Source organism: Coturnix japonica, chromosome Z (assembly GCF_001577835.2).
Source record: "Coturnix japonica isolate 7356 chromosome Z, Coturnix japonica 2.1, whole genome shotgun sequence".
NCBI classification, from domain to species: Eukaryota; Metazoa; Chordata; class Aves; order Galliformes; family Phasianidae; genus Coturnix; species Coturnix japonica.
Window position 1 is genome coordinate 10,441,982 of NC_029547.1, and position 24,114 is coordinate 10,466,095.

The 24,114-nt window shown below is 35.5% G+C and overlaps 1 protein-coding gene across 7 annotated transcripts in view; it reads left to right on the forward strand.

Annotated features, from left to right (window-relative positions):
* NIPBL (NIPBL cohesin loading factor) overlaps positions 1–24,114 on the forward strand; it is a 135,317-nt gene that overhangs the window by 103,838 nt on the left and 7,365 nt on the right. For all 7 annotated transcript variants that reach the window (XM_015848466.2, XM_015848465.2, XM_015848469.2 and 4 more), the window contains 24 exons: positions 15–166; positions 556–636; positions 1,848–1,948; positions 3,718–3,856; positions 4,067–4,149; positions 4,778–4,910; positions 5,733–5,876; positions 7,498–7,587; positions 7,832–8,046; positions 8,163–8,265; positions 9,140–9,238; positions 9,338–9,484; positions 10,430–10,564; positions 11,752–11,850; positions 13,360–13,413; positions 14,451–14,559; positions 15,164–15,300; positions 16,797–16,937; positions 17,781–17,874; positions 17,968–18,122; positions 18,394–18,484; positions 21,496–21,669; positions 22,235–22,425; positions 23,187–23,294. In XM_015848466.2, the coding sequence (XP_015703952.1) occupies positions 15–166; positions 556–636; positions 1,848–1,948; positions 3,718–3,856; positions 4,067–4,149; positions 4,778–4,910; positions 5,733–5,876; positions 7,498–7,587; positions 7,832–8,046; positions 8,163–8,265; positions 9,140–9,238; positions 9,338–9,484; positions 10,430–10,564; positions 11,752–11,850; positions 13,360–13,413; positions 14,451–14,559; positions 15,164–15,300; positions 16,797–16,937; positions 17,781–17,874; positions 17,968–18,122; positions 18,394–18,484; positions 21,496–21,669; positions 22,235–22,425; positions 23,187–23,294 (2,975 nt within the window). The remainder of the gene's footprint in view (positions 1–14; positions 167–555; positions 637–1,847; positions 1,949–3,717; positions 3,857–4,066; positions 4,150–4,777; positions 4,911–5,732; positions 5,877–7,497; positions 7,588–7,831; positions 8,047–8,162; positions 8,266–9,139; positions 9,239–9,337; positions 9,485–10,429; positions 10,565–11,751; positions 11,851–13,359; positions 13,414–14,450; positions 14,560–15,163; positions 15,301–16,796; positions 16,938–17,780; positions 17,875–17,967; positions 18,123–18,393; positions 18,485–21,495; positions 21,670–22,234; positions 22,426–23,186; positions 23,295–24,114) is intronic.

Consider the following 24,114-nt stretch of genomic DNA (forward strand, 5'->3'; position numbering starts at 1 on the left):
TCTGACTTTTTTAGGTGGTCTTTTAAGTTCAAAAGCAAAACGTGCCAAGTGTTCCACCCACAAGCAAAGAGTGATAGTGATGTTGTATAACAAAGTTTGTGATATTGTCAGCAGTTTGTCAGAGTTGCTAGAGATACAACTTCTTACTGATACAACTATTCTTCAGGTACGTTTTATCAGAGGAGTTTCTGTTGTGGAAGTTTTGTTGTTTAGTTTTTTCTTTGCTTAGAGAAAGTGTGAAGTATAGCTATGTAAATGGTGTGAAATATGAAATCTAGTATTTTAATTAATTGATAATTTTAAACTGAGTACTCTTTTGTGTAGTATGTTTCCTTCTTGCTCTCTTCTGCAGAAAAAGAACATTTAATGTTCGCATGTTTATTGGCTTTTATTGTACACCTATGAAAAGCTTTACCTGATTGTGTTCTGTTTGCAAATATAAAGTAATATTTACTTCTGAAACCCTTATCCGCTGAATGAATAGCTGCTTGTAAAATTACATGAAGATCAGTTTTCTGGCCAAATACACTGATAATAATTTATTTTAATTGATAGGTATCGTCTATGGGGATAACACCTTTCTTTGTAGAAAATGTGAGTGAACTACAGCTATGTGCCATCAAATTAGTGACTGCAGTAAGTAATTTTTTATTTGCTATTTCATGTCCCTGTACATCTGGCAATTATTAGAACATCATCTGTATTTTTGCTGGTATAGAAGTAGAGTTTCAATCTGATTTTATTTTTTCACAGTTTTAGAGTTTGGTATCGCAATTTAGCAACAGTATTAAATTTGCCTGAGCTGCTGCTATTTGCAGAGTAGCTACTTCTTCCTATAGAAGAATCATAGAATCACTCAGGTTGAAAAAGACCTTAAAGATCATCAAGTCCAACCACAACCTAACCATACTACCCTAAATCATGTCCCTGAGCACCACATACAAACACTTGTTGAACACATCCAGTGGTGGTGACTCAACCCACATCCCTGGGGAGCCAGTTCTAATGTTTAACAACCCTTTCTGTTAAGAAGTTTTTCCTGATACCTTGAGCAAGGAACTTTCTTATTTATGGTTATGTAGTTTAAATTGTAAACACAACCCCCCAGTCTCTTAGTTGTCCACTCTTGCTAAGAAAACTTAGCAATGTGGTATTTCTCATTTCCTTTGTTAAGATTTGAATTTATGCAGTGAAATAAACTAGAGAATAACAGGACACTTTCATAAGTTCATATTTCTTGGAGGAGGTGGACATGTGAAAAATTCCTGGAGCAAATAAAATATTATTTCAGGAAAAATGCAGTGCCATGTATATGTCTGTGTAGGAGTAGGAGTATTCTATCTTGATCACATGCACCAGAATTTAAGAAAGGAATTCTGAATGGATAAAAGGAGAGCAAACTCATCAATCTTGACCATAAATTGAAGGAATGTCTAATGTCGGGCAAATATTAAACACTAAGATATAAAGTAAAACTGATTGTCAGATCTGTTCTAAAACTGTGTGTGTTCATGTTAATATATGAAGCCATGAACTTGTGTTGTCTACTGGGATCTGAAAGCTTTTTATTACACTGCCTGACTTTTCTGTGCAATGTCTTTCTATTGTTAACAAAAAACTTTAAAGCACATAGTACTTCTGGGAGCAGTTATTAGACATTTATGTTTTTTGATGATTTTAAAAATCTTAATTTGAAGAAGATCTAGTATTTTACAATGACATGCTCAAGTTGAAAAAATACATAAATGCCTTAAAAACAAAGTATGCATTCAAATTTGTGTGAAGTGGACATTACTACATATTTTATGTAACAATAATATTTTAACAATGCTGTAACTGTCCAATAGGTCTTCTCCCGGTATGAAAAACACAGACAGCTAATACTAGAAGAAATTTTCACTTCTCTTGCAAGACTGCCAACTAGCAAGAGGAGTTTGAGAAACTTCAGGTAATTTCTGACATAGGTTACTAAGTTGTAGATGTAAACATTTACAGTTTTGTACATGTGTGATTTAGGTCTGCAGCTTCACAAGCTACTGTTTCTTAGATGTTGTTATTTCAAAATCTCTACATAGAGAGTGGAGATTCCTGACTAATCTGCCATGTAATAGTCACTGTTTCTTATGCCATTGTACTTGTACTTGGATACAGAAATAATTGAACTATTTGATAGTCTTGCCACAAGGATGTAAACAAGCATTAGTAGCATTCAAGGGGGATCTTGATTCAAAAATATTTGATTCTGTTTCTATGGAGTTATGTAATTTCTTAATTTTGGGTGAACTTTTTCGAGGTCATACTCAAAGCAGTCATTACAGGATTTCAAACTGATACTGGTTTGAATGAGTTTCATTTAGGAATTTCTCATTTCACTTCGACTGTGTATCTTCTAAATAGCATATTCGCATTTCATCTGAAGAGGATTTCAGTTCAAATTGATGGATAATTTTAATTTTAAAATATTTGCTGTTTGGATTGACATCCATCTTTCTTCCTTGCCTATCAGACCAATAATTAGAAGAATAATGTATTACCTATCTATCTTGCTTGCATACATCTTTCCTCTGGAGACAAGTTGTTCATGAAATAGGATGGCTGATCCGGGGTAGATTAGCAGGAACAGTCAGGAAAACCAAATGCAGTGAAACTTTGAGGTTCATTTGAGTTATTCTAGTGTGAGTTAATGCTTATGCCTAGTATTTCATATTGCTTTTGTTATAGTCATCAAAGACATATATTAAATGCACAATAAGCACGGGACCATCATTGGTTGATTGGTAATTGGTTAGTTAAATGGGATCCTTTCCAGAAGGAAATAATCATCTCAAGTCCGCAGTGGTTGTGCTATCTGAAGAACCTTAGCAGTAGTCCATTAAAGGGCATTTCCTATCTGTGGTTACAGACATGAAGGGAACAGCTTATGAAAAAGTTCATATGAAGAGATCTTTTCTCTATATGTACTCAAAAATAACAATAAAGAGTAACTGGTTTTTTTTGTGCTCAGTTATTGCTTTGACAGTTTGGAAAGAATGATGTCAGAGTATGACCACTTCATATTGCTAAGTAGTGTTGATTTATGGGTAGATGAACACTATAACATTTGTCAGGTTAAATCACTCAGAAGGGAAGAAGTGTGAGGTGGACTGTATTCACATTGGTCATATAAACATAAAGACACAATTGAATTTTTAAGTTTATAGTTTGTTGTGCTATCTGAGATAAGTACAGTGGTTCTAACTCTGTAGAAGTCAACACAGCCCATGGTCGCTATTTCCTCTTATTTAGGAGTTTCACATATTCTGCTTATATTAAATAATACAGAGGTAGTGAATTATAGCCACAGTCTGATGTGTTGATTTTTTTTTTAATACTTTACTGGAAATTGATATTCTTGTGTATTATGCACAATAAACTTATTAGAATGCAGCTCTTTGATTTTGTATATATTTCTGTAGATTTCTTATTACAGAGCTTTACAGATATATTCTGATAGTCATTTCTGCTGTTTCAGCTCCTCTCTCTTACTTGAGAATAGTGCTAGACCCGATCTTTCACTCTTTCTAATGACTGTCTCCCATCTTTCTAATGTCTAGTTAAATTTCTAGTATACAGATTTTGATTGGTGGTGAAAAATTTAAAAAATCTTAAATTTGTTTATGAACAAAAAAATAGTTTTGTTTTATTTTAGTGTTAATGCTTTGCTTTTCATATTAACAGGTTGAATAGCAGTGACACAGATGGAGAGCCTATGTATATTCAGATGGTAACAGCACTAGTTCTGCAGCTTATACAGTGTGTAGTGCACTTACCATCAGCGGAAAAAGATTCTAATTCAGACGAAGAATTGAACAAAAAAGTAAGGAAGTTATTTTCAAAGAACTCCATGATTTTATTTGGTTCAGGAATAACTGTGTCTTCATGGATATTATATTCTGTGATGGTGGTCCAGTAATTAGGCAGTGTAATTTTGTCTGCAGTAATAATTTGATAGATGAAAAATGCTGACCTGACAATAATGTTTCTGTCTATGCTAAAGTGCTGAACTAATAAATCTTCTTATTTTTAGGTGGATCAAGATGTGCTTATTACCAACTCATATGAAACAGCAATGAGAACAGCACAAAATTTTCTTTCTATTTTTCTTAAGAAGTAAGTACTTTTATTTTCTTTAGTCTACTGATGAAACCAACTCCAAATGAAATCTTGTACCTTGGGATAAACCTAATTACTTATCAATGCTAAATATCTACTACTGAAGTTACAACTAACTTACTTACAAAAAAAAAAAAAAATTAAAAAAATAAGTGCATAAAATAAACACAGGTAAGAATGTCTGATATTTCTGTAGGATCTCTATCAGCAGTCTGTTACTCATCTGAAGCCCAAAAGTGAATAAATAGAAGTGGTGAAACCAGATGTAGGAAACCTAAAATCTTTTTTACTTACAGAATCTCGGAATTCTAAGTTTTGGAGGAGATCACTGGAAGTCATCCCGTCCAATCTCCCTCCAAAAGGATGCTCTCTAGACTAGGTTGACAGGAAAGTTTTGAAAACCTCCAGAGGAGACTTTAGAAGTCTCCAGACAGCTTCTTCTTAATCCTTGACTTCTAAAATGTTCTGTAATTCTGCTAATATTACTGTGGGTTGTTTCTTTTTTTTTCCTTTTAGAATCATACTAAACTTCTTCTACTGGTTAATGATGGGATTACATTTACATCAGGAGAAAAGCTAAGGTGATTCTAAAATTTGCTTACATAATGCATTTTCTTTTAAACAGATGTGGTAGTAAACAAGGAGAAGAAGATTACAGGCCTCTGTTTGAGAACTTTATTCAAGATCTTCTTTCCACAGTCAATAAACCAGAATGGCCAGCTGCAGAGTTGCTGCTTAGCTTATTAGGAAGGTTATTGGTAAGTTGCTTTTGACTATGAGGACTTATTTACTTCATCTCCAGTTACTTACAGGAATGCTTTCTGATAGTTGGTGCATGTAGAACATTCAAGGATTTTCTTTTATTGCTATAGATAATAAAATTTAGGTCAGATAATCATTGATACACAACTTCGGAAGAGTCGTAGGTATACTGTTGCTCATGGAATCATAGAACCACTAAGGCTGGAAAAGACTTCCAAGGGTCATCCAGTCTGACTGTTTACCTATCACCGATACTTCCCAGTAAACTACATCCTTTCACACTACTCCAAACCTTTATTCAGTTATCCTATCCATCATTCCTTCAAACAGCTTCTGGCTACCTTCTGCCAGCCTTCTGTTGAACCCAGATAGTCCTGAAGTTTCCGAAAGGAAAGCCAAAAACTGCTGTATAACTAGCTACATCTGATGACTGTTTCTGTCATCTGTGCTCACAACTGATTTGAACTGGGTTTTTTTGAAAAATATGTTGTGGTCCTGTTCCTAGTACAATGTAACTTTCATTATACTTGTGTGAATAATGAGGGAGGTGTTTTATGGTGATTTAGAAGCTATTGAAAAGGATATCTGCTCCAGGTTGTTTTTTGGAAGTACAACGTTTAAAAAATTCTAACAGTTCTTATTTTTAGAGAGAGGCAATAAGGAAAAAACTAATACAAAATGAGTTGTGTGTATCTGTGGTGTGATAATAAGAGACATAATCGAGGGTGCAAGTTAGGTATAATTTATAATGAGGTTGCACGGAATACCATGAGAAGAATCGCAGCTGCTTAAATTATTATTAAATCTGCTTTTCTTAGGTTCATCAGTTCAGTAATAAATCAACAGAAATGGCTTTAAGAGTTGCATCACTTGACTATCTTGGAACTGTAGCTGCAAGACTGAGGAAAGATGCAGTCACTAGCAAAATGGATCAAGGATCTATAGCTAGAATCCTCAAACAGGTATGTGAGAAGTCCCGTGCCAGTTGGACGGAGCTGGGTTGTTATATATATATCTGTTCAGATGTTTGAAATCCATGGAGATTTGTTTAACGTCACAACAACGAACAGAAAACTGAGGAAAAAAAGTTCATCAAAAAACTGGCATGTGGAGAATCAGTTTTTGTGATTGTTCAGGAATCTGAACGCAATGTGTTTGGTTTATAAGAATTGTGGGTTTTTTAGATCATCGTGCCTTTCTTGCATCAGCTCCCTGTGAAGTTGTTAATTACAGAAGTAAAGCATACTTTATTATTATAATACAGAGGAAATAATGGAGCTACTGCAGCAGCTGAAATCTATTTTAAGTGGCATTTAAACTGTCACAGAATCACAGAATGTCAGGGATTGGAAGGGACCTTGAAAGATCATCTAGTCCAATCCCCCTGCTAGAGCAGGAACACCTAGACCAGGTCACACAGGAATGTGTCCAGGTGGGTTTTGATGTCTCCAAGAAAGGAGACCCCACAACCTCTCTGGGCAGCCTGCTCCAGTGTCCTGTTTCTATGGAAGAGGTTTTCTCTCATGTTTATGTGGAACCTCCTGTGTTCCAGCTTGCATTTATTGCTCCTTATGCTATCATTGAATGTCACTGAGAGGAGCCTGACATTCACCCTTTACATATTTATAAACATTAATGAGGTCATCCTTCAGTCTCCTCCAAGCTAAAGAGACCCAGCTCCCTCAGCGTTTCCATTACCTGGATATTCCACAATGACTGATGAATGCATATGACTGTTTACAGTAGTTTGGACTCTTCACCCATATAATTAGATCTTTGGGAAAATCTATTATCTTTTGATGTTTTTAAATAGTAGATACTTTTATTTGAAACGTGTCAGTTTGACAAGTTGATTTGAACACTTGTTGATGCTTTTCATTAGCATATCTCCTATGCCTTGATCTTGTGAACTGGTAACTGCCTTTTCCCACTTGCTGATGTTTTCAAGCTATATTATGTGTTGCAGTTGTGATAGAATTCTCAATCTCTGCTTTTCATGCTGAATTTAAGATACTTTAAGTTGTGAGATTTATTGCTGAGGATGAAAAATGTTTTATAACTGAAGAAGTGTAAGAAATCATAGTTTTATTATCAAGATTGAATATAATTTGTTGCAGACTTTGATATTGTTGTTTTTTATTATTACCTGTGTTTTCATATTTCTTTTTATTTGACTTTTTGCTTTTTATCCCTTGTTCACCTGAGATGTCACTGTTCTGTTTCTGTGTTTTATTGTTGGTGATGACTTATAAAGGTTAAACCTCGTGTCAATCTACCCTGTATGATTTCAGTTTTTTTTCTCAGTGAGATGGAGTCTAAGCATGAGATCACAAAATGAGGATTAATCAGACCCGTCAGTCTGTTTTAAAAACAGTCCTATGCTGCTTTTAATCCTTTTTAGACAATGACTTCACAAAGTTTGAATTAGTTTGGATGCAGTTTACAGGTTGTTCCTTGAAAAACTGTTTGGCAATTGTGAAAACAATGAACCTCATTATATTTTATTGATGGATGTGCAAGGTGTCAGATAATTACTACTGCTGAGTGATGTTCTGTTTCATAGCTGACTTTCTCTTCTGACAGGCTTCAGGAGGAGAAGATGATATTCAACAGCTACAGAAGGCTTTGTTGGATTATCTGGATGAGAACACTGAAACTGATGCATCATTAGTGGTAAATTTCAGTTTTCTGATGTTGAGTATATATAAAATTAACTTCAATAACATATCTACTGAATAAAATGACCTTTGGTCATGCATATTAGTGCTTCGGTTCAATTGTCACCCTGAAGTCTATTGTTGATTGTCTTTCCCAAAACACAGTTGATGCATTAGACTCAGTCTTTGAATGAACCTGTTAATTTCCTTCTTCCCTCTCTGTTGTTTTTGTTTCTATGTGTTCTCCTGTATCTGTCCAGTTTTCTCGGAAGTTTTATATAGCTCAGTGGTTTCGGGATACAACTATGGAGACAGAGAAGGCAATTAAATCTCAGAAGGATGAGGATTCATCTGAAGGAACTCATCATGCAAAAGATGTTGAGACCACAGGACAAATCATGCACAGAGCAGAAAGTCGCAAGAAGTTTCTTCGCAGCATCATTAAAACTACTCCATCTCAGTTCAGTACATTAAAGTAAGTTGCAGTACTGCTGGTTTCTTTATTAACCTTTATACACAAATAAATGCATTTGATGTTTTAGATTATTTTTCAGTAAGCATGTCCTAGTTATTGCATTTAATTTGTTGCAGGATTTATTCTGATACCGTGGACTATGAAGATGCATGTTTGATTGTTCGCTACTTGGCCTCTATGAGGCCGTTTGCCCAGAGCTTCGATATTTATTTAACACAGGTAAACCATGCTAGAACTCTTAGTACATTGAAACATAGCTTCTTTCTGATGCCAAACAATTTCAGAGTAGTGTGCAGTAATATCTGTTTATTGTTGAGTACAGGTAGTTATCATGCCTTGACCACATTCTTTCATATTCCATACTGATGGCATAAGTGCTTCTTTCTCTTTTTCTTTCATGCCTGTTATATGTCATACTGTGCATATGTTATTTTGTGTATGAATACAACAGAATCGTTATATTGGGTACACATAGTGAATTTGAGAAAGTTTCTGTCAGATGCATGTTCATTTGGTAATGCAGACCCATGAAAAGTATCATCATATGATTTGAAAATATAAGCCAATTTATTCATTTATTTGCACAGGGGCTCATTAGTATTACTTTGGAAGTTGTTTGACCCAGTGTGATTTCTTCCCTTTTTCTGAGAGAAGAGGAATAACGTATTGTCATGGTGACATATTTGAACTTAAGTAATGGCTTAGGTTGCACTACTTTATGTTGATTTGCATACAGAGACAGTTGTAGTTACAATGTCCACGTCTAGTCTTCCTGTTTTAAATGAAAATTGTGAAAGCTTGTTAATGGCAAAACTAGAGTTTAAAGTAAAGGGATGTAGAATGAACATGTTGCCCTTGCATAAGTCCTGTTTGGACTAGTCATATGGATGTAGCAGTCCTAGCAAACAGCCATGGTAGTGCCTTGGAACAACATTTACTCACACCCATGAGAAGATACATTCAGTTTTTGGTAGACAGATATTCTTGTTTTCATTATATAGTTTGCATGTTACTCTTTTTCATTTTTTGCCTGTGTTAAGCATTGTGTATTATCTTCCTAAAGCAACTGAAGCTATTTTTGTTCTCTTGTTAGATTCTGCGTGTACTTGGTGAAAATGCAATTGCTGTTCGAACAAAAGCCATGAAGTGTTTGTCTGAGGTTGTTGCTGTAGATCCCAGTATTCTAGCCAGGGTAAAAATGAAATCTCCATTTTGCATATACGTAAGATCTGTCACACTTAAAAGAAATCCTTATTTCTTATTGTGGATTTGTTTAATCTGTTCTTTTTAGCCGGATATGCAGCGAGGTGTTCACGGACGGTTAATGGATAACTCCACCAGTGTACGGGAAGCAGCTGTGGAGCTGCTTGGCCGATTTGTGCTCTGTCGTCCTCAGCTTGCTGAGCAGTATTATGACATGCTGATCGAAAGAATATTGGTATGGTGACTTTAGATATTCATGATTAAATGACATTGGGAAGCTTGTTTTCAGCAGAGTTTGTATGTTTAATGATTTAGAATTATGATCCTGAAAAGTAAATTATAACTTATTGTTTTAAATGAGGAGCATCATCTTGGTACATGCAACTTTGTGAAATGTATCCTTGTTTCTGATGAGGCTTTTTTACTTCAGAAAATTTAATATGTGCAGAAAACTGTACTGCAGCAGAACCAGGATTTATGGGTTTAAGGAAGAATTATTCCATATCTCTGAAGACTGAGATGTGGATCACTGCAAGCCATTTGAAGGATAGTGGAAACTAGTGAAAGTCTACAACACAGTAATCTAAAGTTGACATTTGTAATTAAATCTAAAGAAAAAAAAAAAGGAAGAAAAACTGTTAATGTTTTTATAGAAAGTGCTCTCTTTTGTCTAGATGTTCAAATAAATTAGAATGTTACTTTAACTATGAGATAACATTAGCTTTTGGCATCCATGTCAGGCAAGTTTTTAGTCAAGTACAACACATTTGCTGTACAAAATGTTTGTGAGGGACTTCAGAGCTAGCTTCATATGCTTACAAGCATGAAAACATCTTGTGTATTTCAGTACTATAGTTAAAGCATCATTACATCTAGCTTTCAAGCCATAGAAATGAAATTACATGTTTGCAACATCATGAGTTCTTAAAGCACAGTCTGTAGATGGAGGAATTATTTCAGCATAGTGGGCAGTCAGCCAGCCCATTAGAATTGTTGCAAATAATGTGGTAGAAGTTTATGCTGACCTTTTACATAAGTCCACTCTAAACTATTTTAACTGTTTTTTTCTAAATACATTTTGCAAGTCAAATCACTTAATGTTCAAATATTAGTTAATTTCATTCATAAATTAATTCACTTGTCTGATTTGTTTTCAAGAGTAATACTTTTCTCCTCACAGGATACTGGTATCAGTGTCAGAAAAAGAGTCATAAAGATACTTAGGGACATCTGCATTGAACAACCAACGTTTCCCAAAATTACAGAGATGTGTGTGAAAATGATCCGGAGAGTCAATGATGAAGAAGGCATTAAGGTAGAAAAAATGCATCTTCCTCAAGATGAATGTTATTTTCTAGAGTTTGCTTTGTTTGTAAATATTATGCCTAGTACTTATGACTAGTTTGCTAATAGTAACTAGCAAGTGAAACTGACATATAAAAATACTTTCTGTAAAGAAAATAAGTTTTAAGACAAAATTTATTGCTTCACATTGGAACAAACCGGATAAGGAAGTTCTGCATCTAAATCATTTTGGGTATTTGCGTGTGCTTCTCTTGCATTAATTCTGAACATTAAGTGAATCACTTATTTGACCTGAAATGTTCTTTAAATGATCACATTCTACTCTTCCTGCATTGTATATGCAGAAGGACGGAAAACTAATATTAAATGATAAATCACAAACCTGATATTCATGGTTTTGTTCAACTCATCAATGTAATTTTCACAATAACCAGATAATTAGGAATGCATCTGTAGTAGTTGTGCATCAAACTTACAGTAGGATTAGAAATCTTCAACTTTACAGTCACAGCATGTATTTTTACCACTTGAGACTCATTAATGTCAAATGGCTTTCAGAAGAGGCTGTTAATCAAGATGTAGGATCCAAAGTACTAGGGGCTGAATCCAAGATTCTGCAAAAAAAGAAGGATGACCTTATTCTTTCTGCTGCTTTTACCAACCTCAGAAAAGTGAAGCATTGTCTATTCAACATATTTTTAAGCCTCTGTGGGTCAGGAGAGGTTTTACAACTATATAAGCAATGCAAGAATAATTTTAGCTGACTTTCATTCCATTCCACCTTTTCCATTATCAGAAAACATTGGAAGGGAACCTGCTTTGTAAATTTGACTTGGGTTGTCTCTCTACTCCCCCTTATCCAACTGTGCTGGAAACTCTGAAGTAATCTTCCACTGTGCTAATTCTACTGTAGAAATCATAATCTTGTTTTCACTTATTTTTCCAAAGAATGCAAACAATTGAAGGAAATTTGTAACAGAATGTTTCTGTAGCGTTAATTCCCAGTGACCAGTTGGTACTTGTACTTGTTTAGAAGCTGCTATAACTACCAGGAGATAAGAGTCTGCTCTCCACTATTTTCTTACTTACTTTGAATAATCTCTCATGAAACTGCACACGTCATGTGCAAGTCTAATGTGTGTATATATGAGCGAATAGTTACATACCAAAATAGACTTATTTTTTTCTTCCTTTCAGAAATTAGTAAATGAGACATTCCAGAAGCTGTGGTTTACTCCAACTCCACACCATGACAAAGAAGCAATGACTAGGAAAATACTGAACATCACTGATGTGGTATGTTATACAAATTTGAATTAAATTGTATGCAAAGCTTATGTTTTTTGTTTCTTAGAAGCATTTTCTGTAGTCTTTTAGAATGAAAAATATATGTAATTAACCACATATCAGGTGGTTTTCACTTCATCTGAAGTTAGTTTTCTTGATAATTCTACTTTAGAGCACCTGCATGATGATGTTAATGATGAGTTGGTTTGTTTACATAAAAAATGTGTATGTATACATATTCATTTTTGATATGTCAAGCTTTGATTTGCAAAAGATGTTTTACAAAACCAAAATTTGCAATGGCCAGGAAAATATTCTGAAACTGCTTAAATTATAAGAAATATTTGCAAATGCATAAAATTGCTTCTGATCTCCGAAGACACAAAAGCATCGCATATGTGGTAGCTTCACCCTGATGGACAGATGAAGTCCACCACAGCTACTCTCACATTTCCCCACCTCAAAGGAAGAGGAGGACTAAAATAGAATAAAAGAGGCCTCAGGAGTCTCAGTAAGGACAGTGAGATTGCTCTACGTGGGTGAGAACAGACTCAGCATAGGGTGATTAGTGTAATTCATTGCTTGTTCCTAGCAGACCAGAGCAGTGAGGACTAAAAACATACTGAAAACACCTTCACCCCCATTGACCGTCATCTCCATCCTCCCCTTGAAGGGAACAGGAGAACAGGGAATGGCAACCCATAATTCTTCTTCTGTACCAATTCTTCATAGTAACTCTGCCCCCTTTCCTTGTGAGGTCTCACCCGTGGGATGCCATCCTTCCTGAAGTGATCCTTCCTGCAGGTGGCAGCTCTACGAGCACTGTCCCAACACAGTTCTCTATCGTATCACAGTTCTCAGTGCTCTAGCACTGTTCACCACAGATGGCAGCTCCCCCACCCCACCTGCCTCACGGCAGGCTGCTCACTACAGGCTTCAGCTCCTACCCATGCCTGCTTCTGCAGGGGCTCTCCATGGGCTGCAATCTCCTTCAGGCCTTATCTGCTGCTGCATCATGGTCTCCTCCATGGCTGCAGGTGGAGATCTGCTGTGTGTGGTACCCATGGGCTCCAGAGGGACAGGCTACTCCACCATGGGCCTCTCCAGGGGCTGCAGGGGAATTCAGCTCCATGCCTGGAGCACTTCCTGCCCTAATTCTGTACTGCCCTTGGCGCCTGAAGGGCTGCTTCTATCTACATTTTCTCATTCCTTTTCCTCAGCTGCTGGTGCTGTGCAGCAGGTTTTTGCCTTAAATACAAAAAAAGGTGCAACCACTGTTATTCACTGCTTGAGTACCTTCCTGTGGCAGATTCCTTTTGGAGCAGCTGGAGCTTCCTGTGATCTGTCACTGATGGAGCAGAGCTGATGGGCTCCTGCTTTTGGTAGCTTCCTCAATGGCCCCTTTGCTACCAAAAACTCATCACATACAATTCGTATATCATAGAAAATATGTGTAGTCTGTTACTGAAGTTCTTCCGGTACCTCTTTTAAATGATATATTTTCATTACTGCTTTTAGGTGGCAGCTTGTAGGGATACAGGGTATGATTGGTTTGAGCAGCTCCTTCAAAATGTGAGTATTACATTTTTAAGGTATGACACTATCGCTATAAGAATATTAATGTTTATTTTGGTACTAGAACACGCTGTAAGGAGGCTACAGGAGCAGTCCTTTAAAGTAAATTCAGTTGATGCTCTTTAAACACAACCTTTTCTTTTTTTTTCTTTTTGATTTATTGTTGCAATTTTCTTTGTCTCTGACACTTGTTTCTTTATTTCTCTATGATCTGTTTTAGAAATATTTTATATACTGTTTTTCATTTTGGGAAGTTTTAGGCTTTTTTTGTTATTTAAATTCATGTTGTCTTCAGTAATGACTAACATAATGTGAAGTCCACAGCTAAGGTACTTAATTCTGAAATGAGTATCTGATGTGATGTTGATTTTTTTAATTTATTTTTAATTGCATATAAGGGTATTTTCATAACCAATGTATTTGTTATGGCTGAGTATTAGCAGCGAGTATTTAGAGTATTGCTTATTTCTACATAATATTTCACTCATTTTTATGAGAAATGAGCATGCTTCTTCTAAATCTGCTAGCCGTGGTATCTTCCTCATCTATTTCCAAAACATTTTTAAAAGCCTTCTGTTAGTTACTGTTGGCAAGTATAAGTGGATAATTGTTTTCCTCACAATTTCATGAAGTACAAAGTTAGATTTTGTCCCAATGCAAGCATCAGCAGAGTTACTCATGTCCTTTTGATGTTGTTTTTGTTTTGTTTTGTTTGTTTTTAATTTTCTTGCATTTTGATTTTATTTCCTACTTCCTTCTAGGTTTTTCTTCATCACATAACTTTTATGGAATAGATAAAGAGATTGCTTAGTAATTCAAAATCCTTTTTTACCTGTAGTAATTATGATCCCTTGGGCAGCCTGATCTAGTGTTAAATGTAAAGCTTGGAGGCCCTGTCTGTGGCAGGAGTATTGGAGCTTGGTGGTCCTTGAGGTCCCTTCCAATCCAAGCCATTCTATGATAAAAACAGTTTGGGTACTGTGTAAGTGAATATACCCTCACTGTTAAATCATTTTCTATTTCATTTACTATAGCTATTGAAGTCAGAAGAGGATGCCTCATATAAACCTGTGAAGAAGGCTTGTACTCAACTTGTTGACAATTTGGTTGAGCACATCCTCAAATATGAGGAGTCTTTATCAGGTAAGTCTATTTAGAATCCATTATCTAAACTGCTTTGAATTTTATTTAAAACTCTTAAAGTGATTCTTAAATTTACTGTAATGAAAAGTTACTTCTACGGAATTACCACTAAAAGATGAGCAGTAGTTTTTATTCATATAATACTTGTATAATTATTTGTATAATTATTGCATGTAAGTTCTGTAGTACTTTTGAGCACTGTATAGTAATAATGCTTCACTAAATTTCCCATATATACAGAATAACAGAACTACTTCAGAAGTATTTGTTACTTCTTTTAGATCAGTAAAAGCAAAACAGATATGGAAAGCTTTCTTTGCCTTAATGTTCTGCATTTGTAATAGGAATCATTGGTGTATTGTATATAGTATTTTAAGTATTAAAGTGTAATAATGTCTGTTATTGTTTTTTCACTTACTTTGTGATTGTATATTAACGAATTGTGCTTTCATTTCCAATATTCTTAGCTAAGTAGAATATGTAAGGATATTCTGCATTGAAAGATATGGCTCAAAAAATGTATTCCTATGATGTTTAAGTCATATGTTTCTAATAGATCAATTCATATATTGATCTAATATCATGTATTTTCTCATTTTTGCAGATTCTGACAATAAAGGAGTGAATTCTGGTCGCTTGGTTGCTTGTATAACCACTTTGTTCTTATTCAGCAAAATCAGGCCCCAGTTAATGGTCAAACATGCCATGACCATGCAGCCATATCTGGCGACTAAATGCAGTGTAAGTAGAGAAAGTTTGAATATCAGCCTTGTTTTTTTTTTTCCACAGATAATAATCAAAGAATCTGATGACTGTTTTACATACTTGCTGGAATTGAAGATAGGAAAAGAGAAATAAATAGTATTTCTATTTCATAAGCCTCATTATCTTTTGAAGATGTTAGGTTTTGCTAATCTCTGTAGCTAATAAGAGGTTGTTTTACAGTGAGATGAGATGGAAACTTATTCTGCATCTTTATGGACTGAAACCCAGCTATTTACCTGCTATGAAAGTTTCTTAAAATTGTCTTACAGCCACAGTCTTTAGTTAAGATTTAACATAAGAGTATTGAGACTAATGGTTTTGTGTGGGGGATGACATAACCTGTTTCAAATGTAGCAGAAGGAGACTGTCCTTCTCTATCCTCTTCAAAACTTAACCTCTCCCTTCTCTAGTATCCACCTATCCAGCCCTGTTTTCTTGTGTCCCCTTATGAGACAGTTTAGTTTAGAAAAATGTGAGAGATATAATGCTAAACCACTCAGGCCAGTAGAATTGCCTGCCTCCTCTGAAAAACTATGGACCTTTCTGGCATTTTGATTAGCACAGTGGGCTTAGTGAAGGTTTTGATGAATCAGTGATTTGCCAGAAGAACCTGGGCAGATCATGTAGCTGTGACTGAAAGAAGAGAATGGCTGAGTGACTGGCAGGTTAGCTGCCTGGTAAATGGCAGTATTGTTATCAGATGAGCTTATAGGTGTATCTCAGCATTTTCAGCTCTGGAGTATACTGTAGGCACATCTGCTACAAACTTTTAAAGCTGCTTCTGGTTAAAGAGAGGAAAGGGATATCTGATTATTTGCTGTAACATCTCCCTATTGGATTTCATCAGTTTTTCACTTTTAGAAGTTGAGATATGTTAAACAAAATGGCTTGATTTAGTGTATGGCAATTATCATGATTAGCATTCCTGATTTCTCAAAAAAAATCAGTTTTTATCAGGACATATATTTAATATATGCAGTGTTTTCCACAGATCTCTCAGTTATAATTTGCATGATTATTAAGCTATAATCATTTTAGTTGTAATTTTTACATTAGAGGGCACTGTTTGACTTAATTTGTTGCCCAGTGTTATGTTTCGTAGCATATGTGTCAGGAAGTGTTCTGTAATCTTGTTGTAGAGCTCTAAAAAAGGAAAAAGAAAAATCAAATAGTTAAATACAATGCTATAACAAAAAACTGAGAAGTTTTTAAGGCTCCATACAGCCCAGACGAAAAATAGAGTTATGCTATTACAGCCTTTTTCCAGAGGTTCCATAATAGACAGGAATTAGCTTTCAAAATAAAAAGCAGATAGCAGAATTAAACTATTTGAATAGCTTTCTAAATCTTTACTAAATGTCTCAGACATGTTTTATGTATGTTGGAATTTTTGACAGTCAGTGTATATTAATAAAACTTGGTTTAAAATTAACAATGAGAAATGTTAAACTCTGTGAATACTGTTGTTTCAGACTCAGAATGATTTCATGGTGATCTGCAATGTTGCAAAAATCTTAGAGCTTGTAGTGCCGCTAATGGAACACCCAAGTGAGACCTTCCTTGCCACTATTGAGGAAGACCTCATGAAACTCATCATCAAATATGGCATGACAGTAAGCTTTAAATTGCTACTATCCAGTTTTTTACTCAGTTTCACAGTTTTCATTTAAAGAAAGTCCGTCTTCATCATGAAGTTGCTTATACTTGTCACATAAAAAAGAAGTTATTGGTTTGGTGGAGATTTATGTATTGCTGATATACAAAGTCTGCTCTGAAAGTAATGTTTCCTATTTTATTATGTTGGCTCACAGTGTCAGAGGTGATTGTTGGTGGAGTGGCAGTAGAGGTTGAAACCTCCCACCAATATTCCATTAGATTTTGTTGCCATGTGATAGATGGCAGCAGGGGGCAGTCTGACAAAATATCACCTGACATGAAAGTCTGTGTAAAGTGAAGGTGAGTCATTGAATTCCTCCATGCAGAACAAATGGCAATCATTGACATTCATCCACGCTTGCTGAATGTTTATGAAAACAAAACAGTGAGTGTGAGCACTGTGAGGTACTGGATGGTGGTGCTTTTTGGGGGTGATGACAACAACAAGAAAGATGAGCCACATTCCAGATGACAATGTACAGTTGTCAAACTATGAAATGAAGAATGTCTTGATCAGCTCATCCACACAAATTCACTAATCGTGGTGACTGCACTGAAAAATAATGTTTTGTAGCTGAGAATTTGCTCTGTTTTTGCATCTGTTCTAGTTTCCATGAAAATAAATTAGGAGGCATTGCTTTCAGTTTGACATACGCAATTTAATGATTGAGTTTGGGCAGGTTTTCAGAGCAGCATAGAAGACTGACTGTTGGAGTGTTTGTTTTCATTGTACATAATTCCATAAGCATTTCAACTTTAAATTCTAATTCTATCATTAATTTGTTATTTCTTGTTCCTAGGTTGTTCAACATTGTGTGAGCTGCCTTGGGTCTGTTGTGAACAAGGTCACCCAGAATTACAAGTTTGTGTGGGCCTGTTTTAATAGATACTATGGTAAGTACAATCATAACGTAACTTTTTCAGTTTTGGCTACAAGTCTTAGGGATGCACGCTGTCTAAACATTGTGATTAAAACTTTTACTGTAGGTGCACTTTCAAAATTAAAAAGTCAACACCAAGAAGACCCCAACAGTACAATACTTACTGCCAATAAACCAGCACTCCTTAGATCACTTTTCACTGTTGGAGCACTGTGTCGGCATTTTGATTTTGATCATGAAGATTTTAAGGGCAACAGTAAGGTAAAAATAACTTACATATTTTCTGTCCAAATCTTACATGTATTGAATGTTTTACTTTTACTTGAAAACACAGTATTCCTTGCTACTCAAAGCTGTGTTATTTTCATAATGCATACAGTAATGTTTTTTGGTTTGTAAGTATGTGGAAAGGCTATGCATTAAAGCTGTGTATCTCCTTTACTTTTTGTTATTTATGGGTTTTGTAAGAGATTAAAAACATCTGTTTCATCTCCAAATAGCTTTTTTTGTTTGTTTGTTTTAATTTGCTCAGGTTAACATTAAGGATAAAGTACTTGAACTGCTGATGTATTTTACAAAGCATTCAGATGAAGAAGTACAGACAAAAGCCATTATTGGCCTGGGTAAGACATGCTAATGATTTTTATTCTTCTGCAGGAGCACAACTGTTTCTGCAGTAAAAGGGAAACTTCTACAACATCAACCTTCTCTGCCTGTTTATTTGACAAATTGCTAGGCAAATGTTCTCAAAGGGATGGTGGCTGTATGTGTCTGCTGCAGGGTTTTGACAGAGAACGCCTCCTGATGTGTGTCTAAGTTTTAAAAAGCAGTGGATATCTAAAGGAGCAGAGATGTTATTTTTTTCCCCCACGTGGAAATGTGTGCATAGCTCTAATTCCAGTTTTTCAGTCCTCAGGGCATGGTTAGGGAATAACTAGAAAAAGTGCTGGAAATGTCCTGAGCATTCTGAATGTAGTCAGGTCTTTTGCAGGAGTCAGGAGAACTCTGGCATCTTGTACCATGTGGAAGACGTTCTGTGAGATTTCACTAGCCGTTGAGATAATGCTGTAGCCCAGTTATCACTTTCTGTTTTAGGATTTTGTCTGTGTTTCAGTTTTAAATAGGTGCTTTGTCTGAAGGCAGTAGTGTGTGTGACTTGCAGTAGTACTTTAACTGCCACTGAGTGTTCTGTGTCACATGCATCCTCTGCTCAATGACAGAAACAATACTTATGAGAGGATCTTGTTTGGGCAGATAGGCCTTGGTTTCCAGAGCAGTTCTGTTCTCATGCATGTGAGCTTGCTACAGTTAGCTGTGAGCTATAGTTTCACTATGGAAGAGAATTTGCCTCCTTATGCCATTATTTTGTTTGCTTTTTAGATGATGCTGAGAACCAAGAATTATTCTTGTTGTGATATTCTGTGAGAAACCATTTCAAACAGCTAGGTGGGGTTAATGGCTTTAGAGTAGCTTCAGATGCAAGAGTAATGCCACAGCGCTCTGGACCAGCTGAAGTTTTAAAAAGCACTTCACCAAGGAGCACAACTCTACCTGTACTTTAGTCCAATTTAATTGTCCTCCCCAGGATGCTGCACATAGGATCAAGGCCACCAGGCTAACTGCAGGCATGATTACTTTACTCACAGATGCTGACATTATTGCATTAGCCAAAAATGTCGGTAAATTCATCTGAACTGCAATCAGTTTGGGGGAAGGGGTGGAAGTAGAATAGACTCTTTTTATTCTGTACCTGTAATCTCCTTATTCTTCATTTTAATTAGACTTCAGACAACTGTTTTAAGTGACACATTGATCTAATCAGTGTTTGCATTCTATTTGAAGAATAGCTGTTGCATGTGTCCAGATGTGGTATACAGGACTAAGTTCCAACTTACTGTCTGTTAAGTGAGCCATTGCCAAGCCATTTAACATTTGTGCACAACAACAAGATTGAAGGGACTAACAAGCAATTTCAGTATTCATATGCAGTTAGAGTCACATGAAGATCTTGTACTTTCCTATCAGTAGTTGCTAGTGAGTCCTTTCAAGTGAAGGCACTAAGCAGGTTTAGCATTTGCTTTGGTATGTATTGCTTTTGAGGAGTAATTCTGGTTCTTTTCTCAGTGTACCTTCAAGTCAGTTTGAGGATTTAAAATTTAGTTGGAGGTTCAGCTATATTCACTACTTGATGCTCCCTCTTAACAGAATGAATATGGCAGATGTTTTATGTTTCATCCTCAACGAGAAATTGTTATACCAAACAAGATTTCTTCCCCACTTACATAACATGTAATGTCAGCATTTCCTTGAGAATACTGGTGTTTTTATATTCCTTTGTGTTGAAGAAAGTAATGGATTATGGGCTGTTATACATGCATATGCTCATGCTTTTCTTCTTGTTTTTATTTTAAATTGACGTTAAAAATGGATAAATGGATTGGACTTGCTCAGACGTGATTAAATTATAAACATTACAATACAGATGTATAGAGTACACAGTTATGCTGTGTACTTCAGAGACCATCATTGCTGTTTTTCTTACAATTTCATCTCCACATCCTCTGCCTTCTGTCCTCTCTTTGTTTTGAGACTGAAATGAGGTCAGTCACACCAAAGTTTTGCCCTCGAGTTAGCCATTACCCATACTGCCTTCTCTGTGCACAGATCCATTTTCAAAAATCTTGCTCAATCTTCCCCTTCATTACAGCCAACTTAATACATTGCATGTTTTTATTATTATTATTTTTGATGTCAGTTTTAGTCCCATTCATATTTTTGTGTTGTCTCTTCGTTCATTCAGGGTATTAGTTTCCTGTAGTCGCTTAACGTCCACTTTTCTTTAACAGCCTTAAAAAAAAAAAAAAAAAAAAAAAAAAAAGTAGTTAAACGTAGTTAAAATAGACACATAGTGTTCCTGTTACTGTTTTTTTTATGAAACAGTAAAAAATTGTCAACAGCATTTGTAAATCTATACATATAATCTATAATGGTACATACAGCTGCTAATTTATATATATATATATCTAAGTTTTTATAAAATAAAGACTTCTCATATTAAGAGTAACCAGTTCTTTGTGAGGTGTAAAGGTGCATCTGAAAACACTTATATAGTGTGTATCTTCCAAAAGATTTAGCACTTTAGAGTGTTTTCAAGTGTCCTTTCTAGGTACATGACTGATGATGGCAGGACGTATAAATTTTATTTTGCTCTGTTTGCTGTTATTTTCTTTTAAGTTTTTATTTTTAAATGCTTGTGATTTTTATCAGTTTTTCTACAAACAGTTATTTCTAGTTATGTTCTTCGCTTGTTCTTTAGAGAGCTTCTAATCATTTAGGTGCAGGCCACCACACTGGATGTGCTTCTGGATGTATATAACTCTTCTTTCTGCAGCTGCCCTGAGTCAGCATCCCTTACTTATAATGTGCATTGCAAGTGTATTCTTTTAGCTGATAGAACTCCTTATAAGTTTTGGACGATGAAAAAACAGTTCTGTTTGGACTAGAAAAGCAATACCGTCGTAGGAATGGGAGGGCATAAATTCCATACCATTGTTTTGAAACAAGACTTAAATAATAGTAATACAATTTCTGTATTATAATAATTTGGAGTATGTCCTATTTTTTCCACCCTTAGGATTTGCATTTATACAACACCCAAGTTTAATGTTTGAACAGGAAGTAAAGACTCTGTACAACAGCATTCTTTCAGATAAGAACTGTTCAGTAAACCTAAAAATCCAGGTATTAAAAAACCTCCAGACCTATTTGCAGGAGGAGGACACACGTATGCAGCAGGCTGACAGAGACTGTAAGTGCTGAGTTCTTCTGTGCTAATTATTTCATCTGTGTAAATTCTAACTTTATTGCATATAATCACTGTATATGTGAACTGAATCGCTTAGGATTGTTATTCATCAGTAACATTGTCCATGAAGTATCCTAGAGATATTTCCAGCATTCATTATATTGCATAGGTAAATTGAGAAGTGTAGCTTATTATTAACTTTCAAGATGTATAAATCATGAAAGCAATCCAAAATATGTAATTGTTGTGGTGATGATAGTAATACTTTCCATCAAAATCTTATCTGAGGTTAATCTGCAGGTACAAAATGAGAAATAATAAGGGATGTTTAAAATGAAAAGTGTTTACTAAGGAACAAGAATTTAATTAAGCTCGCATCTCTAGTTAACTATCTTGAAGAACATTTACCATCCAACTGTTATACTATTCACGAGATCATAAAACCCATTCTAAGACAGCTGAAATGTTTGTGTAAATAGTAAAACTTAATTATCAGTGGGTGTCAATGAATGGCAAAGTATATTGTTATACTGTAGTGAGAGTGCTGTTTATTTTATCCTTTCTACAGGGAAAAAAGTAGCAAAACAGGAAGACCTGAAAGAAATGGGTGATATTTCCTCAGGGATGAGTAGTTCCATCATGCAGCTGTATCTCAAACAGGTCCTTGAGGCTTTCTTTCATACCCAGTCCAATGTACGCCACTTTGCTCTAAATGTCATTGCACTGACGTTAAACCAGGGTCTCATCCATCCTGTTCAGGTATGGTAGGCTTTTCTGACAGGGAGAATGGGGTTGTTGTTATTAGAGGTTTATACACTTGCTAGGCGAATATCCAGTGTTCTTCTAGCTGTGTTACAGTGATTTCTTATTATAGCAAAGGTGCTTTATAGAAACATACTTTAAATGTGTGTTAGCTGGTTAGACACTGAGATTCTGAATGTTGCTTTTTCCTGTCTTTGTATCAAGATGTAATGTCTAGCCAGTGACTAAAGAGTACATACAAACTGACACTGGATCATGTAACTTTTCTACTACTAATTTCAGATGCATGCCAGGTCTTTTACTTTCTTTTACTCTTTGCACTGGAAACTGGCAGTTTGCCTTTACATCAGTATCCATATCCTCCAGTGTCCAAACTGTCTTCAGTTGTAATCACCATTATTCTTATAATGCTTTTATTTATATTATTTTATATATTACTTTTATTGATATTACTTTTATTTATATTGTTTTTAACACTGCAGCCATCATGCATATTCAGTCAGAAGTGGTATGAGGTTTTTTTAAATGACATTTTTTAGAGTTTGAGGAAAAACATAACCTGGAACCTTGTACAACTTACACCATTATTTTTAATGCTGGTCTTTCTTGTATATTGCACTCTGCTTGCAAAAAGCAGTGTGGAGGTTAAGTTGCAGAAAGCTTCCTATTCTAGTTTCTACTGAATAAAAGAACAGTATAATTGAAGAACAAAGAGTGAGAAAGAGGTGACCAAATAATAATTTCATTTGTCTTTCAAGTGTGTGCCATACTTAATTGCTATGGGCACAGATCCAGAGCCTTCTATGCGAAACAAAGCTGACCAGCAGTTGGTGGAAATAGACAAAAAGTATGCCGGTTTCATTCACGTAAGTAATTCTAATGCAAAGTTTTATACGTTACCGTTTGTTGGTGATTTAGCTTGGATGTGCCACAGCTGCAGAAGAAGAGTATAAACTAAGAGTCAATGTAAGCAATTATAAAGAAGATCCCAACTCTTTCCCCTGCTTGAAGATTTCTGTTCCTAAAAACAGGAAATATGTTGTAGAATATAACCATATGAAGCATCAGTTTAAATTTAAAATATCTGTTAGGTTCACAATATTTTCTGAACTGGATAGTGCATAAGACTATTTCATTTATAAAAGGTAAGGACAGCTGTTTCATTATGTTTAACAGTAACTTACCTGTATCCGTATAATAAGGAGCAGAACACCTTGCTCAAAGAATAGGTCCTTTGAGTAGTACGTGTTTGAATTTTTAGAGCATCGCAACTTTAATGAAATGTAATCTGATCACGGGCAGAATAGGAAGGTATTTGGAACCAGTAGATCTTCCTAAGGAAAAATCTGAGGGCTGAGTCTGAGGACTTGCAGAGTTGTGGCACAGTGTCATTAGTTCTGGTTGAGATGTGAAGCACAGTTGCAGAACTTTTACCTCATTGCAGATGATTCCATTCTTGGTTCGAGATTTGTACTGCTTTAGCAAAGTTCCAAAATCTGCCTGTGTTTCCATTGAGATTGAAACATCATACTGTTATGGTGTCCAAACATACACATAGTGCAGTAGGTGAAGGCCAACTGTGAGGTTTTCTCTGTAGGCAGTTCTGATATAAGACAATATATACATGAGGAGATAATCATGCTGAAGTGAAGAAAAGTGATTATGAGGAGAGTTGGATCTGCAGCC